Source organism: Vidua macroura, chromosome Z, assembly GCF_024509145.1.
Source record: "Vidua macroura isolate BioBank_ID:100142 chromosome Z, ASM2450914v1, whole genome shotgun sequence".
Lineage (NCBI taxonomy): Eukaryota > Metazoa > Chordata > Aves > Passeriformes > Viduidae > Vidua > Vidua macroura.
The window spans coordinates 82,174,589-82,202,140 of NC_071611.1; the positions used below are offsets into that span (position 1 = coordinate 82,174,589).

Here is a 27,552-nt window from a genome sequence, read left to right on the forward strand (position 1 = left end):
TCCCGGGCTCTCTTTCCCCTCACCCCGGGCTCTCTTTCCCCTCATCCCCTCACCCCGGGCTCCCTTTCCCCTCTCCCCGGGCTCCCTTTCCCCTCATCCCGGGCTCTCTTTCCCCTCATCCCCTCACCCCGGGCTCCCTTTCCCCTCACCCCGGGCTCCCTTTCCCCTCATCCCCTCACCCCGGGCTCCCTTTCCCCTCAGCCCGGGCTCCCTTTCCCCTCAGCCCGTCCCGCCTCCGCGGGAGGCCGGCGGGGGCGATCCCGGCCCGTGCCGCGGCTCCGGGCGGGCCGGTCCCGCCCATGGCTGAGGCGGAGGCGGCGGCGGGCGCTGGCCGCGGTGCCGCTCGGAGCGGGCAGCGTTCCCCCATGGCTGTGTACATGTGCCGGGCCGTGCTGCCGGCCCACGCCGGGCCCCGCGGGGAGCTGGGCGCGGGGCCGCTGCTGCGATGGATGGACGCCGCCGCCTGCCTCGCAGGTACGGCCAGCGGGGCCCGGCCGCTGCTCGCCCCGGAGCGGGAGGGGACGGCCCCCGCCCTGGGGAGGTTTGAGGGAAGGTTTCGTCCCGTGGAAGGGAGGGAGGGCTCTGGAGGTGGCAGCGGGTCACAGGGTGGGGCAGGGTGGAAGGGGCCACAGTGGTCATCCTGTCCCGCCTCGGGGTCATCCCAGAGCACGGGACACGGGATGGGACAGACACTGCTGGGACAGGACCGGTGGGCTCCGCTCTACACCCTCTCTGGGAGATCTGTTCAGTGCTCACTGAAGAAGTTCTTCATCATAAAATCACAGAATCCCCTGAGCCGGAAGGGATCACCCAGTCCCACCCGTGCCCTGCGCACACACCCCGACAATCCCACCCTGTGCTTGTCTGGCAGCGCTGTCCAAACACTCCTGGAGCTCTGGCAGAGCCTGTTCAGTGCCCCACGACCCTCTGGGGGAAGAACCTTCCCCTCGTCTCCAGCCTGACACACAGCTCCATGTTCAGATGGAACTTCCAGGGCTTCATTTTCTGCCCCTTGGCTCATGTCCCATTGCTGGGCACCACCAAGCAGAGCCTGATCCATGCTCTGACACCCTTTCTGGACATTTGTACACGCGCATGAGGGCCCCTCTCACCCATCTCTTCCCGAGTCTGAGCAGCTCCCTCAGCCTTCCCTCGTGAGAAGGATGCTCCAGTCCCCCGGTCATCACTGGACCCACTCCAGGAGCTCCACGTCTCTCTCAAGGAGCCCAGGAGTTTTGGGGTCCCGTTAGGAACACGACGGTGAGGCGTCAGATGGCACGGGAGAGCGAGGAGGGTGGTAGGAACGTGAGGATGAGGAGAATTGTAAAAAGGAGCAGCAGAAGGGGAGAAAAGAGGTGGTAAAAGATAAGTAAGAGAAGGAAGGAAAGTACTAATTTAAGATTAGTTATCTAGTAATGTGTGCCAAAAAGAAGGAGAGGTGCCACCGCCTTGGCAGGGGATTGGACTAAATGGTCTCCAGAGGACTCCTCCAGCCCTAACTATTCTGGGAATCTGTGGTTCTGTGAAACAACCACAAATCCAGCCGGCGTGCAGAGCGCTCCGTGCCTGCCCGTATCTCGGCTTCCAAATCTCCCAAAAACCCCCTCGCCAGCTTGTACAAGTGACTCGCGAGTGCTGCGAGCGCAGGCTGCGGGGGAAGCACGGCGAGAGCCTGGCAGCGAGCTGCGATCGCGGTGCACGCACCAGCGGCTCGTCCCGAGCCCGGCGGCGTTCCGGAACCTCTGCGGGGATGCCGGCGTGCCCGGCTGGCTGTCCCCGGAGTGCCCCCCGTGCCCGAGCGGGGGTCAGCACCGACAGCCAGGACCCACAAAGGAGCACCAGAGGAGCGCCAGCTCCCCTAAAGGAGCATGCCCCTTCTTTCAGGTGTGTGACGGAGTGATTCCATTTCAGCCCTTTTAGCCCTCGGAGGTGATTTTTGAGGAGAGACACTGCTTTCCCCGCGTATTTTCAGAGGGAGCTCTTCAGATTTTCTCTTCTGTTTTCTCTGAGCTCCTCTTGTGATGCGCACTAAAAATACGGGGCTGCTTGGGAGTGAGAGCTCTAGCCCCGTTGTGCAGTGCTATTTTCCAGGCTTCCTGCTGGTCCCCTCTCTTGCCTCTATCACTCAGGACTTTGGAGCAGAGGTTCTCTGTGTTCATACAGCTCCTAGTTCACTGCAGATCTACCTTTTGACTGGAAGCTCTAGGTGCTACGGTCAAATAGATAATATATCATATTGATTTGCTATAAAACTAAACTATGAGGTGATTAAATATTAACAGTAAATAAGATGTTTACCTTTTCCAGATTAGCTTTCATAATTAATACAAAAAGAGTGTGTTCTTTTTCACAGCCAAATGTATCCCAGGGAGATGACTAACGTTCAAATTTAGGTGAAAACATTTTACAGCAGGTGAATTCTGGTTTTGAATTTTCTAGATCTCGTTTGTCTTTGTTTTTATTTAATTCCTGCATTTTTGGTGCGGCTCTAAGGACATGTACTTAGCTGCTTTCCACTGTTGTGACTGCACTAATAAACTAAGATTTTTACCTACTAATAAGTAGGTTTTTCTCCTGTATCTCAGAATCCTCAGCTGCCATAAAACTTCCCCCACTGGATTGCCCTAGCTGATGCTCATGACATATTGTTTTGACGGTGAATGATGAGCTTTCTGTGAGCTTGGTAACACTTTGTGACTCTTCCTGTCATTCAAAATGCTTGTTAAGGCTCTCTTACCAGAATGCTCATTTTTAGAAAAAGACCTTAGGTAGACGTTTTCAAACTGAGTAAGATAGTTGCTATCACCTAGTCTCGTCTCCTGACGTTACCCATAAACAAAAACACCCTTTACAACAGAGTCGTGATAAAACATGTAAACGTTTACCTCGTTTACCTTCTCTTTTTTCCTAAGGGGCACGCTGCAGAGTTGCCTTATGGTGTTCACAGGAAGAATCAGGACCTGCTGCGTGCAGTCCCTGCCTGTCAGGCACCAGCCCACAGGTGAATAGCTCCCTGCAGGTGCAGAGTGGTAACTGTGTGCCCCTGTGTCTCTTTTGAAGCTGAGAAGCACGCTGGGATGTCCTGCGTGACGGCGTCCATGGATGACATTCAGTTTGAAGAGGCTGCCAGGTACAAACCAGCTGACAACAGCCAGGTGTTGTCGTTCTGCACAGTCTCATTTGGCAGAGATAAACTCTGAGGCATTATAAAATGGGAGGTAGCAGACCCCTGAACGCACCACAGTCACAGGGCTAAGTCTCAAAACTGCTCTCTTCTACCTGTGGTAGCCTGACCCACCCAGGGAGCAGATCCATCTCACAGGGCAGAAATAAACTGTCGTCAGCTTTACCTGGCAGTCGAGATGCCTGGTGAGAAACTGATGGCCCGGTGGTCTCTGGCTCTAGGGAATGGCTGCAGGCCACTGCTTATCTCTGTTACATAAGGAATACTACCTATAAACTTACTGTTATCACTGTTTTTATTGTTGCAAGGTCTCCTTCAGTTCACTTCTTAACATCTTTTTCTTTCAGCTATTTTAGAAAAAAAAGATAAATGTTTTACATTCACTGCACACTGAATTTACTGAGTCTACGAGATAACACAGGACTGAACTCGTTTTACCATTTTTCATGGTTTCCAGTGGGATAAAAGACACCATAAGAGGAAATAAGGCCTTTATTCCTAAACCATACCTTTACAGACACCTAAAGCCATTACTTTGTGTGTTTTGTGTGGTTTTACACGGAGCAATCTGGGAATTAATGAGTGGTTAGATGGGATAGGCCTGGTTGCACGGAGCAGTGCACATGCAGTTGTTGTGGCTGTGAACAAAGCAACACTGGCTGCCAGAGGTACAGCTGATGGCTGCTAAAAACTGTTCATAAGTGTAAAATAAGCACCCACTCAGACTTGAGACTGTTAGAGCAGTGTCCATTAGAGTAAGAACTAAAGCCAGTGACAAAGAAGAGAACGTGATCATACCCAATACGGAACTCAGAATTTCTTAGTCTGTTTCACAATATTGAAGTGTTTGTCCTGCCTTGTTTTGCTCTGTGTTTTTAATTTTGTCCTTAGGGAAAAAATCCTGTTTGTGAAAACTAATCAAAGTCAGGGTAGTGTTTCCCTTTCAGGTGTAATAGCTCAGAGTTAGTAGCTTCAGAGCACTTTTCTGTCTTTTTTCTTGAGAATAGAGCTTCTGGAATACAATGAAAACACTTTTCTTTCCAAATTTGTTTTCAAATATTTCTAGCTCTTCTCTCACTTGTAATACCAATGTTCCATTTGTAACAAGAATTTCAGGTACAAATCTTCTAACTGTGAAAGAAATTATTTAAGAAATTATTTTTCTCTGCCAGGTCATCCCTAACATCTTTCTTGTAGCTTACTGTGCAATTTCCTAAATTTTGCCAGATTTAGTTCATTACACAAACACCTTGCATAAATAAAAGAGTTCTTGCTTCTCTCTCTGGTAAATTAATAAGATGGTTTTTAAGTAAGTGTCTTACTGTAAGGTTTATTTACCTAAACCAGGTTAATAAATCTTCTGCAAGGATTAAGTCTTCTGTACTTATTTCAGCTGAGATGTAAACAGAAATTGTCACAAATCTATACAGTTCAAAACTTAGCTTTATACCATGATAACCTCTTCCTTTTCTTGTAATACACAGCAGTTCAGTGGTACTGATTTTCAATTACATCTGATTTTAAATTGCATTAATTTGTATTTCGTTAGTGTTCCATATGTGAGTGATAGTTCATTCTGGGAAGTTTCTGACAGTTTTAAAGTGGAAGTGTGGTGTTGTGTGACTTCTGCCCTTCCATATCTGTAGCTCTGAACGCTCTCCTTTCTGGGAGGGAGCTGGTGGCTCGCAGTTGGGAGCAACTGCCTTAACAGTTCAGCTTTTTCTTTGCAATGAATAATGCAAAAACTGCTTCTGAGCATCTTCTGCAGAAGGTAATGAGGGCTGTGCACCTGCAGATGGTCTTAGTTCTTTGCACTGACCATTTCCCCTGCCTTATCCACCTGTGGATCCCACCTGTGTTCTTGGGTGAGGACAAGAAAGAGAAAATTGCTGTGTAGTTTGTTGTTCCTGTCAGGCCCTCTGGAGGAGCAGGTTTCCTATTTCCTATTTCCCATTCTAGTTCTGCAGTGGAATAAGCAATTTAAGTAAGCCTTTACCTTTAAATGTCCCAACCTCATTCATTTAAATTAAGAAGCAACTATTATTATTATTTTAAATAAACTGGGGTAATAATTGTGCAAAATCCTTTGCAGTGAATGTTTTGTCAGTACCCAAGTGCTCTGAGTTACATTTTACTTCAGTCCTGGCTGTAATTAGCTCCACTTTTCCTGCCCCAGGGCTGCTCTTTAGCATTTGTAACTCAGTTTGAATTCCCCGGAGGCAGTGGCCTAATGCCCTTCTGTTTTGGCTGTGGCTCTGGCTTACCCTGCACACTGTGTCCTTTTACTTCCTGCTCAGTGGGAAAACTTGAGGGCAAACTGCCTTCCTTCCACCCTCTCAGCACTGCTTGGGGCTGGGATTTGAGAGCTTTGGAAGCAAGGTTTGCTCCTATTATCAACATGGAGCAGGTGCTTTAGGAATTCTGGAAGGAAAGAAAATATTTCTCCATTTAAATTTGTTTTGATGACATAATAAGGAGAATTGAAAAGGTAATAAATAATAAAATAAAAATATAAAATATAGTAAAAATAATACATAATATAATGAAATCACACTAGATAATAATCTAGTAATCTAGAATCCCTAGAATTTTTACTAGATAATAAATTAAAAATTTTTTTTAGATGTTTTATGTAGGCAAATGGGGAAGAGTGATTTTCAGAGGGATGGTGTTAGCACAGAAGGGACCAGCAGTCCTGTTCTTGGCCAAGACTTGGGACATGAACTCTTTCCCCATCCTTTAAAGATGTCCAAGAGCACTTTTTCCCTGGGGTTATCTCCTCGCCAGCACAAACCTGTGTGCCAGAGGTGCTCGTAGAGTGTATCCGAGTGCTCCTGCAGCCAGTTGTACTCAGTGATTTGGTGCTGGACGTGCTTTTGAGCAAAAGCCAAAATTTCTGGGTGTACCTGGAGCACACCTGCCGTCAGGCAGACACCAGCAGAGAGAAGGAATGTTGCCATTAAGGTTGTGCAGATCTCTGAGTGGCTGTAATTCTATTGAATTACTGGTGAACTGGTGAATAACAGTGTTGCATTGAAAACAGTGAAAAATTCACTTTTTCCAGTGGATTTTCAGTGCAGCGTGGAAGACACAGACTGATTAATGAGATGTTCTTCACTACTTTTAGGAGTACACAGAGAGGCAGATTCAAGCCCTTATAAAGCTGCATGTTTGCCTGCTATAAGGTCTTACTCTTCTTAACAGGGTTGGACAAATCATTGCCATCAGAACAAAGGTGAACAGAGCATTCAAAACCAGCATGGAGGTAAGAGATCACCACTCTTTTCTCTAAAGACGTTGAAGGAGTAGAGCAGAGGTGGGAGCAGTAGAGGAACACAGCGTGGGTCAAGGTTTGTTTGTTCCAGATATTCGCAATATCTGGACAAAAACACTGCCTAATGGCACTGCTTTCAGAGTGTTACAGTTCTGTGCTTCCTGTAAAAATAATCCATGTCAGAGTAGCAACTGGGCCTTGAAGAATTAAAGTCTTTGGCAGGTGTAGTGGGCAGGATGGGATAGGTGGTGTTGGTCCAGGCCAGATCCACAGAACAGGTGGAGTTCAAAGCATTTTTGAAACTTCTGATACAAATCTACATATCTCAGGTATACAATGATCTTAAATCTTCCTACTGCAGTCAGTATGCAGTGCCTTGCCCAATCACTTCAAATCAGAACTGAACTTTTTTTCAGTTGGGGTGCTTTTTTTGCATTGTGCCTGTGTCCAATTCTCATTATTATTAATTGGAGCGATGCATCTCACAGGTAATGTATTCCAAATGTTTCTAAAAATTAGAAAAAATCAGAATTTTGATGTGTGTCAGGCCTGTGCCACAGAATCAAACCCAGTGTTTCACATCGAGTGTTTCATTGTGCTTTGCACCCCTTAACACACTATTTTTGCATGTACAGATTTTAGAAACTGATTCAGATAGTGACTCCAAATGCCACAGAAGAAAATGGAAGGAAAAATCCATATAACTACATTTAAGTGTCTTTCCTGTTTTTGTAATTTTACCCTACAAGTGATGCTAAACATAAAAGTTGTGATACTGAAAAACTTCCATAGCTGATTTAATATTGTGATGACCAGAGATGTATCAGTGATTAGAGCAGGTTTTTTACCTTTTCCCTTTAGGTGTAAGGGACTGATAAAAACAGCACTGTATTGCCTCAAATCAATTGACAATTATGTAAATACCTTTTTTGTCTCTCTCCTCCACCACCTTCTTCCTTGTAGGTTGGCATCAAGGTGACAGTACAGGATGTTTTGACTAGTGCTGAAAAGACTGTGAGTGTGGCATATGCAACATATGTGGCCAAACCAGTTGGTGGTGGAAAGGTATTTTTCCTGTTTTCTCCTAAGCTTGGAGTAACTGAGTTTCTGTGAAATAACCCAACTTTTCTGGTTGTGAAACACAGCAGGAACACTGTTTATTCTGATCAGTGATAGGAAAAAAGCACAAAGTCCAGACTTTATAATGAAGAGTTTGGGGGTTTATTTCTAATTCACTTCTCTGAAATGGTTAGGTTGTTGTTGTTGTTATTGTTTCCATTTTCTTTTGCACATTTGTTCATTATAGAAGTGAGGTCTTTGTGAGGGCTACAGTGTTGACTGAAGCAAGAAGTGGAGTGAGTCTCTTTCCTTTTCAGAAATTGATTGCAGTGTGGGCTTTTTTATCCTTCACTTCTCCTCTTGGGGAGGTTGTTCAGACATCACTGTTCAGACAGAAGACATTATTTTTAAGCTCACTTCCAGTCTAAATTGGTTCTTTGCCATTTATGTTGATTAGTTTTCACGCCAGGGCTGTTTCTTCTCCCCAGTGTTTGGCTCCCTGGAGGTGTTTGGAAATCAGACATGGTACCACTGGCCTTCACATCACTGTGCCAGACAGGCACAGTCCTTTTTGAGTTTTCTTGTGAGGAAGGCCAAATATTCCTCAGACTCTCTTAATAAACTCCATTTGCATGTGAAATTCGACTTTCTTGAATGTGACATCATGGATCTGACTTTCCAGTCTCACTGCATGTGTTAAAACAGCATGTCTGGCTGTTAAACATCCACTGGAGATTGGCAGAGTCATCCCATGAGCAATTAATACATCAAATCATTACTGCTCTCTCTTCTGAGGATGTGGCACAGTTTGGAGAAGAAACAGACTGGAGCAGTTTTACCACAACTAAAGCCCAGCTCTTGTCTCTGAAGCTAAATTGCTACCCTGATAGCACTAAAATATTATCAAGTAAGAATTGTTTGTTATTAGTTTGATATCATACTCGTAACATAAACCTGTTTACCTTTTGCCCAAATTTCTGGGGAGATTAATTCAGGATTAAATTGGTGATTATTAACTAAGATTAGGCCTAAGACAGGAATGTCCCAGAGCGAGTTTGAGAGTTCAGTTCAAATTCCATCATAAACTAAAGTCTCAGAGACATTGAAGAATATTTTCTTCAAATCCACTTTTCTGAACAACTGTTTCTAAAGTTGTGCAGAGAGAACCTCAACATACCTACCATCTTAATTTTTTAACTGGGCCACCTGGGAAAATCTGGGAAGCTCTTGAAAAGGACTGGAGAAGAGGAAATGAATCTGTAAGAGGGTTAGAGGGAAGAGTCAAAAGCTGAGAAACATTAGTGGCAGCACTGCAAGACACAAAATGTTGAATTTGTCTGTGGTGTACTGCTTTATGCATCATTTTAATGCTTCTGAGGCCAGGCCTAGACAAATCTCACAAGTGATAGTTCAGTGTCACCTCTGGTGTAATTATCCAAATGTAGTAATTTTCTTAAGCCAGTATAGGTTTGGATGCAATTTGTCATTGAACTGACATACACAGGGATTTGCACTGACACCACTGACCAGTGCAGCTGAATTTTTTTTGTGGTTCAAAAATTCTATCCTCATAAAAAATTCTATCATCATTTTCATATTAAGTTCATATTTTCCTGTCTTTTTTTTTTTTTTTTCTTAAATGAGAACTGTCTTAAATACTGTGTGCTCTCACGGGTGTTTGTGTTTAGAAGCTAAAAGCACTTTGTCATTGAGTTTTAATGAATGATTCTGAAAGGATAATGCAGAACCTCTTGAACTTTATACTCTGTGCTAGTTGTATTATTAAACTTGTCATCTTGGACAGCTGATAGGAAAAAGTTGTAGAAAATGCTGATGCCATTTTAAGTTCAAAGTGTGCTCTGTTACGGTTGTGAAATTCAGAACTGTTGTGCTTTTTTTCCTCTCCATTTGCACAGGTTGAGCTAAAACCTGTACAGCTTCTGTCTGCAGAAGACCACCTGGAGCACAGCCTGGCTATTGAAAGGAGAAGAATCCGTCTGGGCTACGTCCAGGTCTTTCAGAAGCTGATGCAGGAGAGCAATAAGGAAGGTGATTTTTGTACTCAGCACAGAAGGTGGAACAAACACTTATGGGCAGCTGGAAGGAAGGAAGGGAAAAAGCAGACAAAACATCTCCTCGGGCTTGTGGTGTCAGGTAGAAAAGTCTGTGCCAGATTTGTGGATAGAGGTGTCAGAGGTGTGTTAGGGAGTTATTCTAATAGAGTGGTATTTCTTTGTCTCTCAGAAATTCCAGATGTAAAAACACAGGGCTGCAGGCCAGGCATGCATTAAATAGATGTGAAATGCAGATCTTCACGTGGTTCTGTGTGTGAGGTTTCACAGCTCACACAGAACTCGACAATAAACACAGCAATAAACTTCTGTGACACTCGTTGTGATGTAGACAGAAGCATGAAATTCACTCAGGTTTGTGGCCATGTCTTTACCAGAAAGCAAAGAACTATGTTTATGTCCCGAGATGATTTCCCAACAAGCAGAAGTTTCATTAACATGGAGGTCAAAACAGGTAAAAAGTTAGAAAAACTGAATGAAGAAACAGGTTCTTCTTTATTTACGGTAGTAATTTCTGTTCTGAAAGAAAGTTGTGCTCATAAGTTGTTGTGTTCCCCCATAAAAGAAATTACTCAGAGCAGTTAAGAAAATATGCTGGTATTTGGAAAATCTGAGCTGTAGCTCTATGTACAAATAACAGGCATTATGTGGTTTTACTGAGGAGAGATTAAGCCTCTTATAAGCAAAGATCTAGCCTTAACAATTTAGTAAGACTTCATAGAACTGAAGAGTCTTGCTTGGTGGGAGAAAATAAGCTATTTGTCTTCATGGTAACTGTCTCACAGGGCACAGTTTAGTAACCTGAGTGACAAATCAGAGGTGGATGGGTTTTATTTCCACTGCCTTTCCTGGAAGCTTCTTTTATATAATATATATATATATATATATATATATATATATATAATATATCCTTCCAGGATATATATAATATCCTGGAAGGATATTATTGTATCACTAATTCACCTCCTTAAGGAGACAGAACAAGCAGAGTGGGAGAAGAGAGGAAAGAGCATTGTGTGTAAAGGCTGCTAGGTAGCAACATATTTACAAATCATAGCCTGAACGTGAGGTTTATTTGACAAGTGGATCTTAGGGAACACCTTGAGTAGGTCCAAAGTACAAGTTAGTCATATGTTTCCACACACTTAGATAATCACAAAGTTAGCTAATTGTGGCACAAGTCAAAATACCATTCAGGTCAAGCGGCTCCTAGCACAGATAGGCACTTTTAAAATTACTTGATGTAATCTCATGCCTAAATCTTTTCCTGCAAAACACCACCAAAAAGAATTGAGATTAGAGTGAGGATGCTTGGCTAAACACTTGAAAGTGACATCAGAAATGCTCAGGTAATACAAGGTGGTTCAGATCCTCATTTCAGTCATTTCACTCAGGTGTTGTCTCAGGCAATCACAAGATTTGTAGCAAGGTTAAATAATCGTGTCCTGCTCTAACCTTAATTAAACACACCTGTACAGGTGCCTGTCACACACAGTGCAGAGTCTTTGACCAACATCTGAGGCGGTGCTGAACTGCTCTGACAGCCCCTGAAAGGCCCTGCTGGCAGCCCTGAACAGCCCAGCACACACTGGGGCTTCAGCTGCTGCTCCCCAGCTGGGACAGGAACTGCCCCTGACACAGGGACACAGAACTGACAGAGTGACACAGAACTGCTCCTGATAGAGGGACACAGAACTGCCCCTGACACAGGAACTGCCCCTGACAGAGGGACACAGAACTGCTCCTGACAGATGGACACAGAACTGCCCCTGACACAGGAACTGCCCCTGACAGAGGGACACAGAACTGACAGAGTGACACAGAACTGCTCCTGACAGAGGGACACAGAACTGCCCCTGACACAGGAACTGCCCCTGACAGATGGACACAGAACTGCCCCTGACACAGGAACTGCCCCTGACAGAGGGACACAGAACTGCCCCTGACAGATGGACACAGAACTGCTCCTGATACAGGGACACAGAACTGCCCCTGACAGATGGACACAGGACTGCCCCTGACAGAAGGACACAGAACTGACAGAGTGACACAGAACTGCTCCTGACAGATGGACACAGAACTGCTCCTGATACAGGGACACAGAACTGCCCCTGACAGATGGACACAGGACTGCCCCTGACAGAAGGACACAGAACTGACAGAGTGACACAGAACTGCTCCTGATAGAGGGACACAGAACTGCCCCTGACACAGGAACTGCCCCTGACAGAGGGACACAGAACTGCTCCTGACAGATGGACACAGAACTGCCCCTGACACAGGGACACAGAACTGACAGAGTGACACAGAACTGCTCCTGATAGAGGGACACAGAACTGCCCCTGACACAGGAACTGCTCCTGACAGAGGGACACAGAACTGCTCCTGACACAGGGACACAGAACTGCTCCTGACAGATGGACACAGAACTGCTCCTGATACAGGGACACAGAACTGCCCCTGACAGATGGACACAGAACTGCCCCTGACACAGGAACTGACCCTAACAGAAGGACACAGAACTGACAGAGTGACACAGAACTGCTCCTGATAGAGGGACACAGAACTGCTCCTGACAGAAGGACACAGAACTGTCCCTGACAGAAGGACACAGAACTGCCCCTGACACAGGAACTGCCCCTGACAGAAGGACACAGAACTGCTCCTGACAGGGGGACACAGAACTGCTCCTGACAGGGGGACACAGAACTGCCCCTGACAGATGGACACAGAACTGCTTCTGACAGAAGGACACAGAACTGCTCCTGACACAGGAACTGCCCCTGACAGAGGGACACAGAACTGCTTCTGACAGAAGGACACAGAACTGCTCCTGACACAGGGACACAGAACTGCCCCTGACAGAAGGACACAGAACTGCCCCTGACACAGGAACTGCTCCTGACAGAAGGACACAGAACTGCTCCTGACACAGGAACTGCCCCTGACAGAGGGACACAGAACTGCTTCTGACAGAAGGACACAGAACTGCTCCTGACACAGGAACTGCCCCTGACAGGACACAGAACTGCCCCTGACACAGGGATGTGGGCGTGCACTGAGGGCTGGCAGCAGCAGCAGCTCCTGGGAGAACAGAGCAAATGTTCAGCTTGTTCCTTCCCTTGCAAACCACGAGGCTCTTCTGTGCCTGTTTTTCTTCTTTTCACTGAGTCAGAAGCAAACTGCTCTCTTCACCAGGTGTGCCTTCTTATGAAAGTGTTCATTGATGCATTGCTGCTGTGTTTCAGACACTTGTGAAGAGAAAGATGCAGTTTCAACTGAGCATACTCATGTTCAGAGCACTGAGCTTGTCCTGCCTCCTCATGCAAACCATCATGGAAACACTTTTGGTGGCCAGATCATGGCTTGGATGCAGACAGTGGCAAGCATTTCAGCAAGGTACTTTCCTACAGCATTGTCTGTGCATGTGGTTCTAAGTGGATGTGCTTTTAATGTTAAAGGTTTCACGGGGATTTATTTTGTGTAGAGTACAGACCCAGGCCTTTGTGACTTGTTTCCTTCTCACATTACAGGAGGCCTTTGAACTATTTAAGTGGTACATCTCCCACAGCATGCCATGGCACTGAGACTCACATTATTCTGTTACACATACAGAGCCTAAGGCAAAAGAGGCTGTGTTACCTTCCTGAGGATCTCTGCAGAAAGCTAACATTGGATACAGGAACGAAAACCTGCCCTCCTTGTGCTTGGTGCAGTGTCTTAGAAACAAAGTTAGTTGTTTAATCAGGATAAAACCAATACTCACCCTGTATCAAGTGGCATCCAAAAATGAACAGCCTGCTAGAACTTAGTCTGCAGATCCTCATGATGCCAGAAGACAAATAAGTCAGAGAAAAAGGATCCACATAAACAGGCTCTGTTTTGTTGGTGTTTACACAGAATGGATGCAAGTCACTTGACCTTTCAGTCCCTCTGAGTTGCACATCCTATGGCTTGCAACAATTTTAGCAGTTTAAAGAGCTGGGGCATCTTCAGGTAAAAAGAACAAAGTACGTTTTGTGACGCTGCTTGTCAGTGTGACCCAGGCACATAATCACTTAATTCCTCTTCCCTGGAGTCAAACCCTTGTTTGTCTCCCTTCCTGTTCCTGGACGCTGCACAAAAGCTTCTTTGTAAGCAGCACTCAAGTTTCAGTCTGAATTCTCCTTGCATACCGAGTGACCTAATTCACTGCAGGGACGTTAGATATGTTTTCCCTTTTTATCTTTAATAATTAAATGACTTCTCCATTCATTATTCATATGGTTTTGATTTGTAGCCAGTGGTTGTACTGATAACAACAGACTTTCTGTAGTGGTTGCATAAACAACTTGTTTTAGTAACAACTGAGTGCCCTGACCTTACCCCCACATGCAGTTCCAGTGGCTTGAAGGGACTGTTGCATATTCTTGCCATAATATGACTCAGAATATTTACCTGTTTTCATCTGATAAATTTTACCTTGTGGGAGTCACATTTAGATTTAAAAAAAGAAAGGGATACATCAGCAAATGGAGTACTGGACAAGTTTTCTTCCAGCTAATTAATGTCAAACATGATTACTCATGTTGAAAATTTCAGGAATAATAGCTGGTGTCAGAGGCTGGTTGAAAGCAGAGATGTTGTAGATTTTGCTTGAGAAGTAACTACTCTCACTATAAACCTTTTGTGAGGTCACTCAGAGTTAGACCCCACCTTTGAAGGTGCCAGGTAAGAGTTTTTATGGCCACAGACTGTGATGAAGGAACAGAACAGGAGGAACAGCCATGGGAAAATAAATTTATAAGGGCATTTTAAATGTTACTCACTCTCCTTCTCCCCTCCCCACCACCTTTTTTTGGTCAATACATTAAAATCTTGCAGATAGCAGTAAAACCATTTGAATATTAGTAATATTAGCTTGAATTTTATGGATACTTCCTTATTCCTTACATTTGCAATAAAAGCATTCAGGGTGTACTTCTCCAGGAAAGAAATGAATATTTAAGCCTGATTTCTGGTTTGTTCCTCTCCTCATCATTATTGTGTTTGCATCTTTAGAGTGAACACTGTAAATAAAATCAATGCTTAGCATTTAAAATCAGAGGAGCAAATTATTTTAATTTAATTACAAAGTAATTCAAATGTATCAGACTATTGAAAAGATGTACCAGTCAGTTAATTAGCTGCAGATAATTGTGTGCATTTAACAATACCGGTACATTAGTTTTCAAAGTGCAGTTGAGTTAAAAGCTAGAAGTGCTACAAAACTGTGTTTTCAAATTTAGAGAACTTCACTGTGGAACAATCTATCCTAGATGTGCACATGGGCTCCTCACTGAGAGCAGTGAGTTGCCTCAGAGGCTAAAAATATATGTCATATGTTGTATATTGTGATGCACAGACATCCCAGTAGAAAGTGAGGGGCTTTGACTACATGCAGAACTGGTGAAGAAAACTGATTTTTGCCTGCTCCAGAGAACTTGGAAATGAGATTCTGTTCACACAGACTGCATCTGGTAGCCATGTGAGGTTTTTTGTATTCTCATTTCATCTCACACTAGCAGACAGCATCTAAAAACAAGCAAAAAGTACAAATATTAAGACTAGGTAAATTGACATGGCATTGCTTGGACACTGCCCCTGGTGCTCAGGCTCTCTGCTCAGGTTTCCTTTAATTGTTTAAAGATTTTAAGGTCTGGCATTTTTACACTGCTCAGGAGCCTGCTCCCTGTGCAGTCCCACAGAAATTAATGAAACTGTGAGTAAGTGGTTACTCTGCAGGTAAGGGATTCATGGTCTGGCTTTAAGAGAGGGCAGTCTCAAGCAGTGAGAATTAATCGGTGTTTGTAGAACGCGTTGGAAATGAAACAGCATGACATAAGTGGCATTAGTGTGGTTGAAGCTCGAGTTGCATGCTCTTGGAGCTGAACATGCTATAGCATGGAGTAGATCATTGCAATTTAGTGACCTTCCAGGTCCTGCAAACCCTGTTTCCGTAGTCCGTCACGCTGGCTGTGCGTTTGGCACCACTGTGTGTTTTGGTCTGTCTCTCTGGCTTTCTGTTTCAGCCGCCTGTGTCGTTCACACCCCATCCTGAAGGCAGTTAACATGTTCAAATTCTGGGGGCCATCCTTTGTGGGCGACCGCCTCGTCTTCAACGCCATTGTCAACAACACTTTTCACAACAGGTAAAGCTCCTCGTCTGTTGTCTCCCTGGGCATCTCCAGCACCAGCCTACACTGTGTGTTTCAGGTTTCATCAGTAGGATTTTCATTAGTGAACTAATTATTTTTCAGGTGTGACTTTGAAGCACGTATCTATATGTGTAACTGCCTATATGTGCCTTTTTTTTTTTGTCGTTGTTGTTTCGCTTTTATCATTGGAAGTTTTAAAAAAAATTATTCTCTGACTTTCAGTTTAAAGATCGTTTGTCACCGGATCCCACACCTGCAAATGCAGACAATAAATATTCCTCTGAAATTCAGGGTTTTTCAAGGGCTGAGTTGCTCCCAGAGATTTGATTCTTCAGAAGATTGTTCTTGCCAGGATCTTCCCATCTTGGCATTTGTTGAGAGACTGGGTTCTATTTATTGCTTATTTTTGTTAATGCTATTTAGCTACTGCCGTAGTTTATTTTATGTTAAAAACACCAATCACTTGCTTTTAGGATTTTTAAAAGTTTAATAATAATAAAATGGTTATAAAAACAGTAATACAATTAGAGTAATAAAAATGTAGAGTTTGGACAATTACAAGACAATAAAAAGCAAAGAATTTCGGACGCCCGGATGTTTTTGGGCACTGAGCTGCTGAAAACACCCCTTGTGAACAAAGGAACAACCCTTAAAAACCATACACTGTTGCATACTCATACAAACTTCATGGTTATGCATACATTCTATTTAAAACAAGAAACTCTGTCTGGAATATGTCAACTCCTTTTAATCCCCATGGCGTCTTCGAGTCTGAGCAAGGCCTGAAGAAATTCCCTTCTTCTGATAAGAAAACCATAAATTCCTCTTCTCTGGGAGATTTAGGTGTTCTGTGACTGTTATCTCGAAGCGAGTATCTCATTCCTTTAAAAAAAACTCACATACATAGCTTCTATTTTAACTACTAAAGCTTCATTTTTAAATACAAAACCACATTTACCATACTATTAAAATGTTAATACAGCACTTCTCATCAACATAACATAATGCATAGAGCGCTTGGTTTCATATTTGCGAAAAGCCGATCACAAAATACGCATTTTTCACATTTTATTTCAGAAGTGTGTCCTTCCAGATTGAGTAATTGATTTGCTATGCTACAGAAGGTATTCGAGTCACACCTGGAGGTACTGCAGTCCTTTCCAGCATGTCTCAGGGCTGCTTCTGCATCACTTGCAGCAGTCCAGTGATTCGTTCAAACTTCCCTTTCAGTGTGGAGGTTGGTGTCCGTGTGGAGGCTTACAACTGTGAGGAGTGGATCAAGGACCAGCCGCGGCACATTAACAGTGCATTCCTCATTTTTAATGCTTTGAATGACAAAGGGGAGCTGCTCCCCTTCCCCAGGGTCAAGCCCACTGCTCAGGTGAGCTCTCAGGAGCCGGGTGGTCAGCACAGCCTTCCTGGGGAAGCAAGGACCAAGCAGGGCACTGCAGTGCATCTTCTCCCAGGAGAGAAAAGCTCCAAATGAAATGTTTGCCCTCGAGCGAGAGGTTTGTTATTGTTAGCTTTAGTCTTCCAAAAGTGACAGGCTCAGTGGAGGATCCTCATGACTAGAGATTCTGTGGTTGATGGGCAGAGAAGAAGAATCTGATGTGTTTGGAGATTTTTCCACTTGTCTACGCCTTGTGCAAGTTCCACGGAATGTAGATGAAATTTATAAGTATTCAGGGAATAGTTATATTTATAAACCCTTAACAAAAATGAGAAATAGAGTGAATAAAGAAGTCTGTGGGAGTCAAATCCCATGACGTGGGTGGGCTTTTCAGTTCCTTTGACATGGAGATCTCAGTTCATGTTTCCCTGAAAGTGGTTCATGAAGCACTTGAAGCAGTTTGAACGCTATTGTTGAATTATTTGCTGTGGTGACACCTGTCACTAATCTTCCTGCTTCAGTTACAAGAATTTTAGAGAGCCAGTGTAGGCAGAAGTGAAATTATTTTTTAACATCAGAGACCTTACTTTTTATAGGATGGGAACTAGACAAATGAATCAAGGTGCCTTATGTACTCACTGGGGCAGTAAGTTTCTCTACTGCCCATTGCAGGCTGTCCCAAGAGGAGAAACTGACTTTGAAAAATACAGTTTTCCTTTGTGCTTTGAACACCAGATGATGATAAATTGGGTTAATTGTTCATTTGGTGGGTGGCACATTTAGAAAGAGCAGAATGTGTGTGGTGCACTGCCCAGCTGCCACTGCTTTAGGACTACAGAGTACCAGGAGGATGCCACAATGATACAACTCTTCCATCACGCTGTTGTTTTCTTTTTTTTTTTTTTTTTTTTCAAATTTCAGAGAATACTGCTAAGGCAAAAAGTAAACCACCAGTTTACTTGGGTTAGCTTGTGGAAAGGCCACTGTACAATTACTGTTCATTTGCTTGTATTACTGCTCTGGCATTTGCCCATCTGTAATAAATCATTTTTAGTTGTCTTTTTTCAGGCTTTGTTCTAAAATAATGAGATGTGTTGCTCTCTGGTTCACTTTTCATGCAGGATGGTGTGAGGAGGTACCACGGAGCTATTGCCAGGAGGAGGATTCGACTCACCAGGTATAGCTGGGTCACTGGCAGGTCTTGATTTTGAAAACTTAATTTCATAATCCTCTAAATAAAGTCATTGAACTCCCCTTAATGTTTATATGACTGTTACATGGCTTACATTTACAAATAATTTTATTTCAGTGGCACTGAAATTATTAGAGGCTAATTGTCTCAAAATTACTTTGCTCTGGAGGTTATTGTGTTTCACTGTCTTTCTTGGAAAGAAAAAGCAGTTATTGCAAAACAAAAATTGATAAAGTACCTGTATACAGAAGACACTTAAGCCTATAGGAAGTGATTTTTCCTAGCATACACAAGACGTGTAAAGAACCAATTTATGCTACTATGTCTCTTTTTAATTATGTTTTAGAAAATGCATGCTATCTGCTAAAGGAGACAAGCCCTCTGATGCCTGGGAGACAAGCAACCAGGTAATCTGTAGGTGCATAAAAAGCTGTGTTTGTGCACCTTTTGGGGTGTGTGAAGCAGCTGTTCAGGCTGTGGCAGTACAGGTGGACCCTCTGAAGTGCCGTGGTAGTCGTGAGGAACGGATGGATGTGTAACGCAGTGAAATTTCTCTTCAAAAAAAGAGACAGTAGATGATTCACTATGGATGTAAGTGCAATAGAAAGGATAAAAAATTGTCCTTAAAGCAGATGCATACAAGTGGTCCCTTAAGGTCTCCTGCAGATTTATTCCTCAGTGTCCCCAGCTGTTGTAAAAGCTGAATTCTCCTTTATAGGAAGTAGTTTGGGGTTTTGGTTTTTGTTTTTATCCAGCCATGGAATGTCTGAAAAATTGCAGTGAGGAAACCTTTTGGTGAGTACTAAAGGTGGGGGGAGAGATAGCAACAGAGAGGTGAACATTGGAATAGCAGAAATCTGTGGAAAGAACAGTTCAGAAATCATGTTCATTCCCAGATTTCCTGCACTGAGTGTCTCTGGTTTGGACATGCTGGGCCATTGACTGTGCCCATGTCCTGCAGTGAATGGTGTTGAACCTAAATTTAGGTGGATTTATAGATAAGCTAAATGTTGTTTCAGTGTCCAGTTTTTGTGGCTAAAGCAGCTTTTTTTTTTTTTCCCTGCAGAACAATAAATATAAATATGCACACAATGATAAAAAAGGCTTGCTTAAGATTTATTTCCTATGAAATCAAAACCTGTCAGTAAAGACTCTAAGGCTGTGTTCTCTTTATAGAGTGGTTAAATGAGAACTCCATCCATTGTAGCCAAGCATGAAGAATGGATATATTTGCATTTTCTTTGCTTGTGAGCCTGCTGTGTAAAGCAATTGCCGAGATGGACCCAGCTTGGTAGCAAAGAAGAGGTTAATTTTCGAGTGAATTCTAATTACTTAAGAGGAAGATGGGCAAAACCATTAATTCAGTGGTCTGAGAGGTTATCTGTATTGTCTCCCTGGTGGTCAAAGTTGTTCTTCACAGCTTTATAACTGGAGAAGCTGAAAATAATGTTTTGTTGTCCTTTAATTAAGATTGTTTTGCCAACAGCCGTGTGAGTGCATCAGGAAGCCACTGGAAGTGTTTTAATTCAGAAACTACTGAAGTGTGTTTTCACTTACAAGGAGAATAAACATTTGTTTGCAGTTAAAGCATAATGATGGGGGAAAAAAAAAAGAACACCTCATTTCTGCAATGTTCAGTGAAATGTACCTTTACCCCTCCATTTTCAGACACGTGTCTTGTGTTTCAGGCATATTTGAGTTACAGCAACATAGCTGCGCTGACACACCTGGCAGGAAAACCAGGGTGGGACATAACCAAGAGTCTGGATAACGTAAGTGCAGAAAAGAAATTACAGAAATCTGAAAGCAAAGCACCTCCCTGTTTGTGAAGTGGTGTTATAAACCCAAAATCAGTGAGGACACTTGAGTAAACCAGTTCTAGCTGATGAAGATGCTGCTAGGAAAAGCAGAAGAAAGTCAAGGGAAAACCTGGTGTTAACCCTGTTGCAGTGCATGTTTTCCAGAAAATGGAGAGACATCTGGCATCTGCCATGGCTGGGTTTCTGAAATGTGGCTAGTGATTGGCAGTTTACTTCAAGATTGTGTAGATCCAGAGCTGTTTTGGGACAGCAAAAGACTTTTGCAATATTTCAGTCTGACCTCCTGTGCATCCCAGGCACAAACATTGCTTAGTGACTCCTGCACGTAGACAAGAAGATACTTGAGTAAGAGCAGATAGAAATGATGAGGAAATCCAGCGATGGCAAAACTGGCAGTGCCAAGTGTAGGTAGTTCCAGTGGTTTAAATATTTCAGTAAACACTGCTGTGCCAAATAAGCAGCAGACAACACTGGTGCTGGGAGAAGCAAGCTTGAACCAGCTCGTGGAGACAGGCAGAGATAACAACTGGGGTTGTTCATCCTGGGGAAGAGAAGGCTTTGGGGAGACCTTGAAGCACCTCCCAGTGCCTAAAGCGGGCTTACAAGAAGTCTGGAGAGGGACAGCACAAGGGGGAATGACCCTAAGGTGCAGAGGATTTGTTCCCTTTTCCCAGCATCTGGAATGACCGCAAGCTGACTGACAGTTTTTGGAGGTAAGAAACAGCACTCTGATGTCTTTGACACAGAACCACAAGACTTGTAAGGCTGTAGAGATAATCCAGCCTTGCCAGTGTTCACTTAGCAGAGAGGTGTTTTGACAGCTGCACCTCCTGCTTTGTTTTGTGATTTCTCAAGTCTAGAAGACTCACAGACATGATTTCTGTTCTGTGCCTTAGAGGAATGTTGATGCAGACCTCCTGTAGATGGTTTTTAAAGCTCTTAAGCATTTAATTTTACACCAAACTTTACTTCAGCAAAGTGCTTGGTGGGTTATGTTGGAGTTTATTTCTTCTTCCAAGATAGGACAATCCAGAGAAATATAAAATCTGTAAATCTGTGTTGTTGCAGAAATGCAGCGTAACCAAAAGATTGCTCATTTCTGATGCAGCAAAGAAAAAAAAAAGCCCAACAAAACCTCAGCAGTGATGATGAACCTTATGAATTTTTCATGGGAAATGAAAATCTGTTAAACTTCTCAGGATTTAAGAAGCAATAAAGCATGTGAATTTGGAAATAAAATCCCCTAATTCTAAGCATTCTCTTGTACCCATTCTCTTCCATTATATGGGGTATGTGGAAGGTGCCAAACCCTTCTTTTTTGTGTTCATTGTTATGTACAGGTTATTCCTTTTGAATTCTCTGTGTTGGGGTTTAGGCTTATGAGTAGAAATAGACTCAAAATAATGAAGGTGTGGGGCAAGAGATGCAAAACTGTGATTTTAAGTAGTTACTCAGGGTATCACTGGTTCTGGGTGCTCTGCTTCACAGAAGAGAGCAAGGGAGAAAAAGAAGGATATTTTGGAAAGGGAAGTGCTGGGTTGCTCTAGGGGCAGGAGGGCTAAGCCAAGGTGTGGCTGATTTGCCTGGACAAAGGCATGTGGCATTTCCCAGGAGCTCCTGAGAAGATCTGCTTGAAGTCCTAAATGCGTAACATTTATGCATCAAAACGTTTACAGTAATCAATCTTTGGTTTTAACATGATGTTTTTAACATGTATTTAACAAGATGCTGGCTTTTTTTTTTTTTTTTTTCTGCTTTTTTTTTTTTCTTTTCCCCAGGTGAAAATTTGGACCCATGAGGAGGGTGCTGTGCTGTCATTCAAGGTGGAGATGCAGGTGAAGGTGCCATCCCACGTGGCCTTCTCCCTCCTGTCCGACTTCAGCCTCCGCCAGCGCTGGGACAGACACTTCCTGTGAGACCCTGCCCCGTTAGGAACAAAGTGTTGTAGGAATTTGACATCAAACATTCATTAGTCAAAGTATGGGGTTTTGTTTTTGTTTTTTTTTTTTTTTTTACCGTAGAAGTAAAATTTGGTTTGTGCTGGATCTGGTTCCAACATACAAAGTGCTCTGTCAAAAGAGAGGGATAGGACAGAGGCCATCTTTGTCTTAAATGAGCACAGTTCCAGTCCTAGACAGGTGTATGTTAAAAGTGACAAAAATCCAAAACAAGTGAAAAAATAAAAGTAAGAACTGAGGTGGATATATTGTGTGTGCTAGCTTTAAAAATTAAGGAAAAGCTGGATTCCTTCATGTTTGTGCTGTTGGGGACACTGATGCTCAGTTTCACTTAAAGTGAGAAATCAAGAAATGGGGTCCTTCAAAGTGCATATTTTCAGAAAAATAACGTGTTTGAAAGTCTGTGTGATTTGAAACAGGTTTTGGAATGGCTCTAAAAGGTGTTTGGGGTTTTCTATTTACCTTTTGTGGTGTAGAATAGTGATTAGAGACAGTTGAATTGAAATTATACTAATTCGATTTGGTGAAGCATTTTCAGTTAATTATTCCATCCTGAGAGATTTTTACCAGAGGGTGGAAGTGGAACCTCAGGGATATTTAAAAAATCTACAAACTCTACTGAATTTACAGCTTGTAACAAACAAAACCTAAAGAAATACTGCCGATGAGGTGTTGCAGAAATCCTAAATGTTTCACCCTCTCTGCCTTGCTGCTGGAACATGAAAATTAAAGTTCCAGGGTCAGGATGGAGCCTGTTTGCACTGAGCTTGTTGGGCGGGCTGCTGCACACACCAGGGCCTGAGGTGTGTGCTAAATGTTGTCACAGGACATGAAAAACCACCAATCACTTGTTTTTTAAAATCTTAAATGCTTATTAGTAATAGAATAGTTATTAAAAAATAGTAATGAAATTAGAATAATAAGAATTTGGACAGTGAGGATTAGGACATTAGGAGGCAATAAAAAGCGAAGAATTTCGGATGTCCAGGTGTTTTTGGGCACTGAGCTGCCAGAAAAACGCCTTGTGAACAAAGGAACAACCCTTAAAAGCAACAGCCTGTTGCATGTTCATATATCTCATACATGGTGCATAAATTCCTTGCAAATTAAGAATTTGTCTGGGTTTTGTCAGCTTCTTCCCCTTAATCCTGGTTCCATAAAGGGGAGAGAAGGTGGAAGGATGTTTGTCTTTTCTGATAAGGAGGCTGTAACTCTTCAGGTTTCCTGTCGCTGTTATCTCTGTGTGAAGAGTTTCTTGATTATCTCATCCCTTTCTTGAGCTAGTAAAATATCTTACATCTCATAGTTTCTATTTTAACATTACATTATAACCTAAAACTATATTTAACACACTACTTGAGAGAATTAATACAGCATAACTTTCCAACATTACACATGTAATATTCATTGTAACATTTGCGAAAAGCCAATCATAAAATACTCATTTTTCACACAGGACGTGCGAGGTCCTGCAGGCTGTGAGTGAAGAGGAGAAGATCTACCACGTTACCTCTGCCCCCATGACAGGCCACCAGCCCAGAGACTTTGTGATTCTGGTGTCCCAAAGGCAGCCCTGCAGGCCACAGTGAGTAGGGCTCTGATTTTCACTCTGAGCACTTCGGGGCCACAGCCTGGAGTCCTGTCACCTTGATCTGTCGCCGGGTGACAAAGATGGCATTTTACTTCCCAAGGTGTGAGATTCCTTTGTTGATGCCTGAGTTTGTACAACCAGATTTGCTTTGCAATGTGAAGGTGCAGTGAGATAAATCCAGATTATCACAGATTTTTAGCATAGTCCAGTATTGATTTTTTGATAGTGACTCTCTGGTCTACCAGGAGGGCAAATAGGCCAGAATTCCAAGTGGGCAAATGGGGAAAAAAAAAAAAAATCATGTCCCATAGAGCTTGTTAGTGGGCTGAAGCACCTAGCTGGCAGTTTGTTTTCTGCTTGTTTGAAGTGACTTTGTACTCCCTTTCCATGTAATCACAGCATTTTTACTTAGTCAAGGAAGCTCTTGAAACCTCACACATTTATTGTATCTGTAAATTCTGCCAAGTTCCTTGCTCAGTTTAACATACCTTGCTTTTTAAAGTTTTATTTATTTTTTTTATTAGATCTCCTTTTGTTCTTACATAGTGAAACATGGACAAATGGAACCTTTTGGTGTACCTTATCCTTCCCTATTCTGTTTCTTTTTCACATTCAGTAATTCTTCAAGTTAGCACTAAAAGGCAGTATTCTGTACTGTGCTTGCCTTCCCCCTCCACGAGGGGATTGAATGAGTTTGGATGCCTTTACTGTGGCCACACTGTGAAGCCTCTAGGTAAGGGTTGTTCCCTGATGCAGTAAACGTGGGCTGAGGAGAGCAGGGTAAATTAGAAAGAAAAGGTGGGGAATTGTTCCCTGGCTGCCACAGAGGTCTCCTGGACTGTGCTGAAGCCTCGCTGAGGCTCAGCAGGACCCCGGCTTTGAACCAGGATCGTGGAAAAACACCGGCGCTCCTCTGCCCTCCGGTGACAATGACATGTCTTAGCCACTGCCGTGAACGGTTTCAACAAGAGCGAGGGTGTGTGATGCTTGTCCCTGCCCTGCAGGGAGCCCTACACGGTGGCTGTGAGGTCGGTGACCCTCAGGGCGGTGCCCCCGAGGCCGGAGTTCTGCAGGAGTGAAATCCTCTGCGCTGGGTTCCAGATCCACAGCGACAGCAGCAGCTCCTGCACTGTGAGTAGCCCTGCAGGGCCCAGCTGTGCCCCCTGCCCTGGGGGCTGTCACCTCACCTGAGCTGACAGTCTGCAGAAGGAGCAGCAAAATACCTCCAAAAAAGAAGTTCAGTCTGGGTGTGTGGAGTCTGTCTTGCCCAGATTTGGGTAAACTGTTAGGAATTAGCTCTAAACTGAGCACTGGAGGCTGCTCTGCCCCTCCAGAGTCATTCACTGACTCCTAAAATACTCCTCTAGAGGACGTGCGTTACACTGGTCTCTGGTGGTGTCTCTCTCTTTCCAGTGACTACAAAGGCCAAGGAATTAGTTCAAATTAAATTCCTCGCTTGAACTTCCATATCCCAATAATCACACAATCTGATTCCCATCTCTGGACCCATGCCAATCTGCTTTGCCATGGGAACGCTAAAACTTTCCCATTTAAGAAAACACATTTCTGAAAACTTTCAGCAGCTCTTGGTGGCTGCAGTTTCTTTTTTCAGGCAACAGCTTTGTTCACAAAGCACACGTATTTAACACGTTATGCACAAGTGTTTCTAGCTGCACTGCTCTGTACATTACCTGCAGATGCTGGAGGGTCTGAGAGCAGCGAGGACACCCAGATCACTGGAGTGCTGTAAAAAAGGCATGCTGTTTTGCAAATTGCCTTCAGTTTCAGAAGCATCGTGTGCTTCTATTCACATTCCTAAAAGCTGTGGTAGTCATCCAGGCTCTGCAAAAAAAAAAAAAAATTACTAACTTGCAATCCATAGGCTTTTTTGTTTCATTTACTTTTGTTCAAACAGGTGTGTTACTTCAATCAAGTGACATCAGGAGTTACGCCTTACTTAGCTGCAAATCTTACTGGCTCATCAAAATCCATTGAAGACACTGCTTTGGAGTGTATAAAGTTCTTGGAGCTGGAAGACAGCAAGTGCTGAAGTTAAAAACAGATTTCTGAAGGGACATCTGAAGATTCTCAAGCAGTTCTGGTTGAAATTCCTGCAAGGGTGTCGATCTCTCTTCTGTAGGTGATTTGCTTCAGATCATGTAGTCAGTATTTGGCTTCAGCCTGAAAATACCTGGTACAAGCATTTTCTATCAAACCAAGCTTAGGCCTTAGGCTCTAAATTCAATCTGTAATTTAAAAAAGATTAAGGAACAGATTCTGCTTTTGATTGCATTAATGAATTTTATATAAATGGAGGCAGAACTTGGCTCAGTAGAGCTGTAGTTCATAAGATTATTTCACTATTTTAATGTTACATTAAACAGAGTGGCACCCAGGCTATTTTAAAATACCATCCCTTGTAATCTGCAGAAACCAGTGCTACCAAGTAGCTTTGCCAGTGCTCTGACCTGGCCGTGCAGGTCCTCGCACACCATTATTTATAAACTAATGAGAGCTCATGTAGATTGGTGTTTGCTGATGTCTGTACTTTATGTCGATTTACCTGTGACTCCCAATAAATTATTGTTTCTGAGCTTGCAGACTTACCGCAGATTTCACCCCAGGATTTTTGGGGGTGCAGAAGGCTGCCCTGCAGTGCTGGTGGGTTCTGCAGGAGAGCCCTGAGCGCCAGGCTGGAGAAAAGCACACAGCAGCAACCCCTGGGTCCACTCCTCCCCAGCAAACACGGGCATGGCTCCAGGGCTGCGCCGAGGTGTGTCTGCCGTGTGTGCTGCTCTGTCTGTGCCATCAGCATTTGGGTCCTGGCGAGGGCCTGGGGGTGAGCTGCAGCACGGCCACTCCGTGTCACCGCGGTGCCACCGCCGCCAGGATTTACAGAACCCACCAGCAGTTTGCACGTCCAGTGGAAAATGCAGCCGAGCCCAATGGGAAGAAATGCTGGTGTCTGACTCCAGAAGGCTGAATGGTTTCTTTATTATAGCTATGCTATAATACATTAATATACTATTTAAAGGAGATACTAAAACTACAAACCTACTTTTCTAACTCCCATATCTAACTCACCCACAACTCTCTGAGAGTCCAGCCACAGGTGGGTTGGATTGGCCACCAGGCTCAAACAATCCTCACCAGAATCCAACCAAGCAATCCCCCCAGGTAAACAATTCTCCAAACACATTCCACATGGGAAAAACAAGGAGCAGGAATAGAAATTGTTTTCTCTTTCTTTCTCTCTGCGCATCTCTATGAAAAATCCTGAGAGGGAGAGAAATGTGCTGCCACGCACGTTAGAAGCGTGGCAGAGGTGGCACCGAGCCCTGGGGGTGTCACCTCTCCGTGTCCCCTGGTCTGTTGGCCCAATTTGGGCACAGTCCCACCTGCTGAGCCACACCACCGGGCTGTGTGCTTCACCGGGAATGCAGACAGACACAGCCCCTGGCCTCTGGCTCAGCTGCAAGGACCGCAGATCCAGAACTGAGTCTGGATCAGCATTTCCTTCACGCGGCTAAAGCGCAGCACCTCGCTCTGGGGAGCCCCTTGCAGAGCACGGAAGCCACCAGGGTGGGGTGTGCCACCTCCCAGCCGAGGAGGGTGCAGCTCCCTGCCGGCAGCAGCTCCCTGCCCGAGCCCTGCGTTGTGCAGGTGAGGGCAGAGCAGCCCTGGGCCGCACAGGTAACGCGGGATCCCAGCGCTGGTGAAGAGAGACCCCTAATGTCGGCTCTGGACACAGCCAGCCCGGATGCTGCCTGCACCCAGCGCTGTAAATTCGTGGGTTTTTACACCTTCACAAGCAGCACCTTTTGCAGGTGCTTTCC

The 27,552-nt window shown here is 44.0% G+C and overlaps 1 protein-coding gene across 1 annotated transcript; it reads left to right on the forward strand.

Moving 5' to 3' along the window:
• The first annotated feature begins 62 nt into the window (after window positions 1-62).
• On the forward strand, window positions 63-26,310 carry ACOT12 (acyl-CoA thioesterase 12). Its single transcript, XM_054003440.1, has 15 exons — window positions 63-474; window positions 3,061-3,130; window positions 6,389-6,449; window positions 7,422-7,523; window positions 9,434-9,566; window positions 12,838-12,988; window positions 15,640-15,759; window positions 16,996-17,146; window positions 18,277-18,332; window positions 18,694-18,754; window positions 20,036-20,119; window positions 21,946-22,079; window positions 23,582-23,710; window positions 24,721-24,847; window positions 25,632-26,310. Exons 1-15 carry the CDS (start codon window positions 300-302, stop codon window positions 25,764-25,766), a joined length of 1,689 nt encoding a protein of 562 aa, XP_053859415.1. The 5' UTR covers window positions 63-299; the 3' UTR covers window positions 25,767-26,310.
• The last annotated feature ends 1,242 nt before the right edge of the window (window positions 26,311-27,552 follow it).

Coding starts and splice junctions, on each gene's coding strand:
- ACOT12 (XM_054003440.1), top strand. CDS start 300: ATGGCTGAGGCGGAGGCGGCGGCGGGCGCTGGCCGCGGTGCCGCTCGG. Junction 17,147..18,276: donor GGGTCAAGCCCACTGCTCAG/GTGAGCTCTCAG, acceptor CTTTTCATGCAG/GATGGTGTGAGGAGGTACCA. Junction 23,711..24,720: donor AGGCAGCCCTGCAGGCCACA/GTGAGTAGGGCT, acceptor CCTGCCCTGCAG/GGAGCCCTACACGGTGGCTG.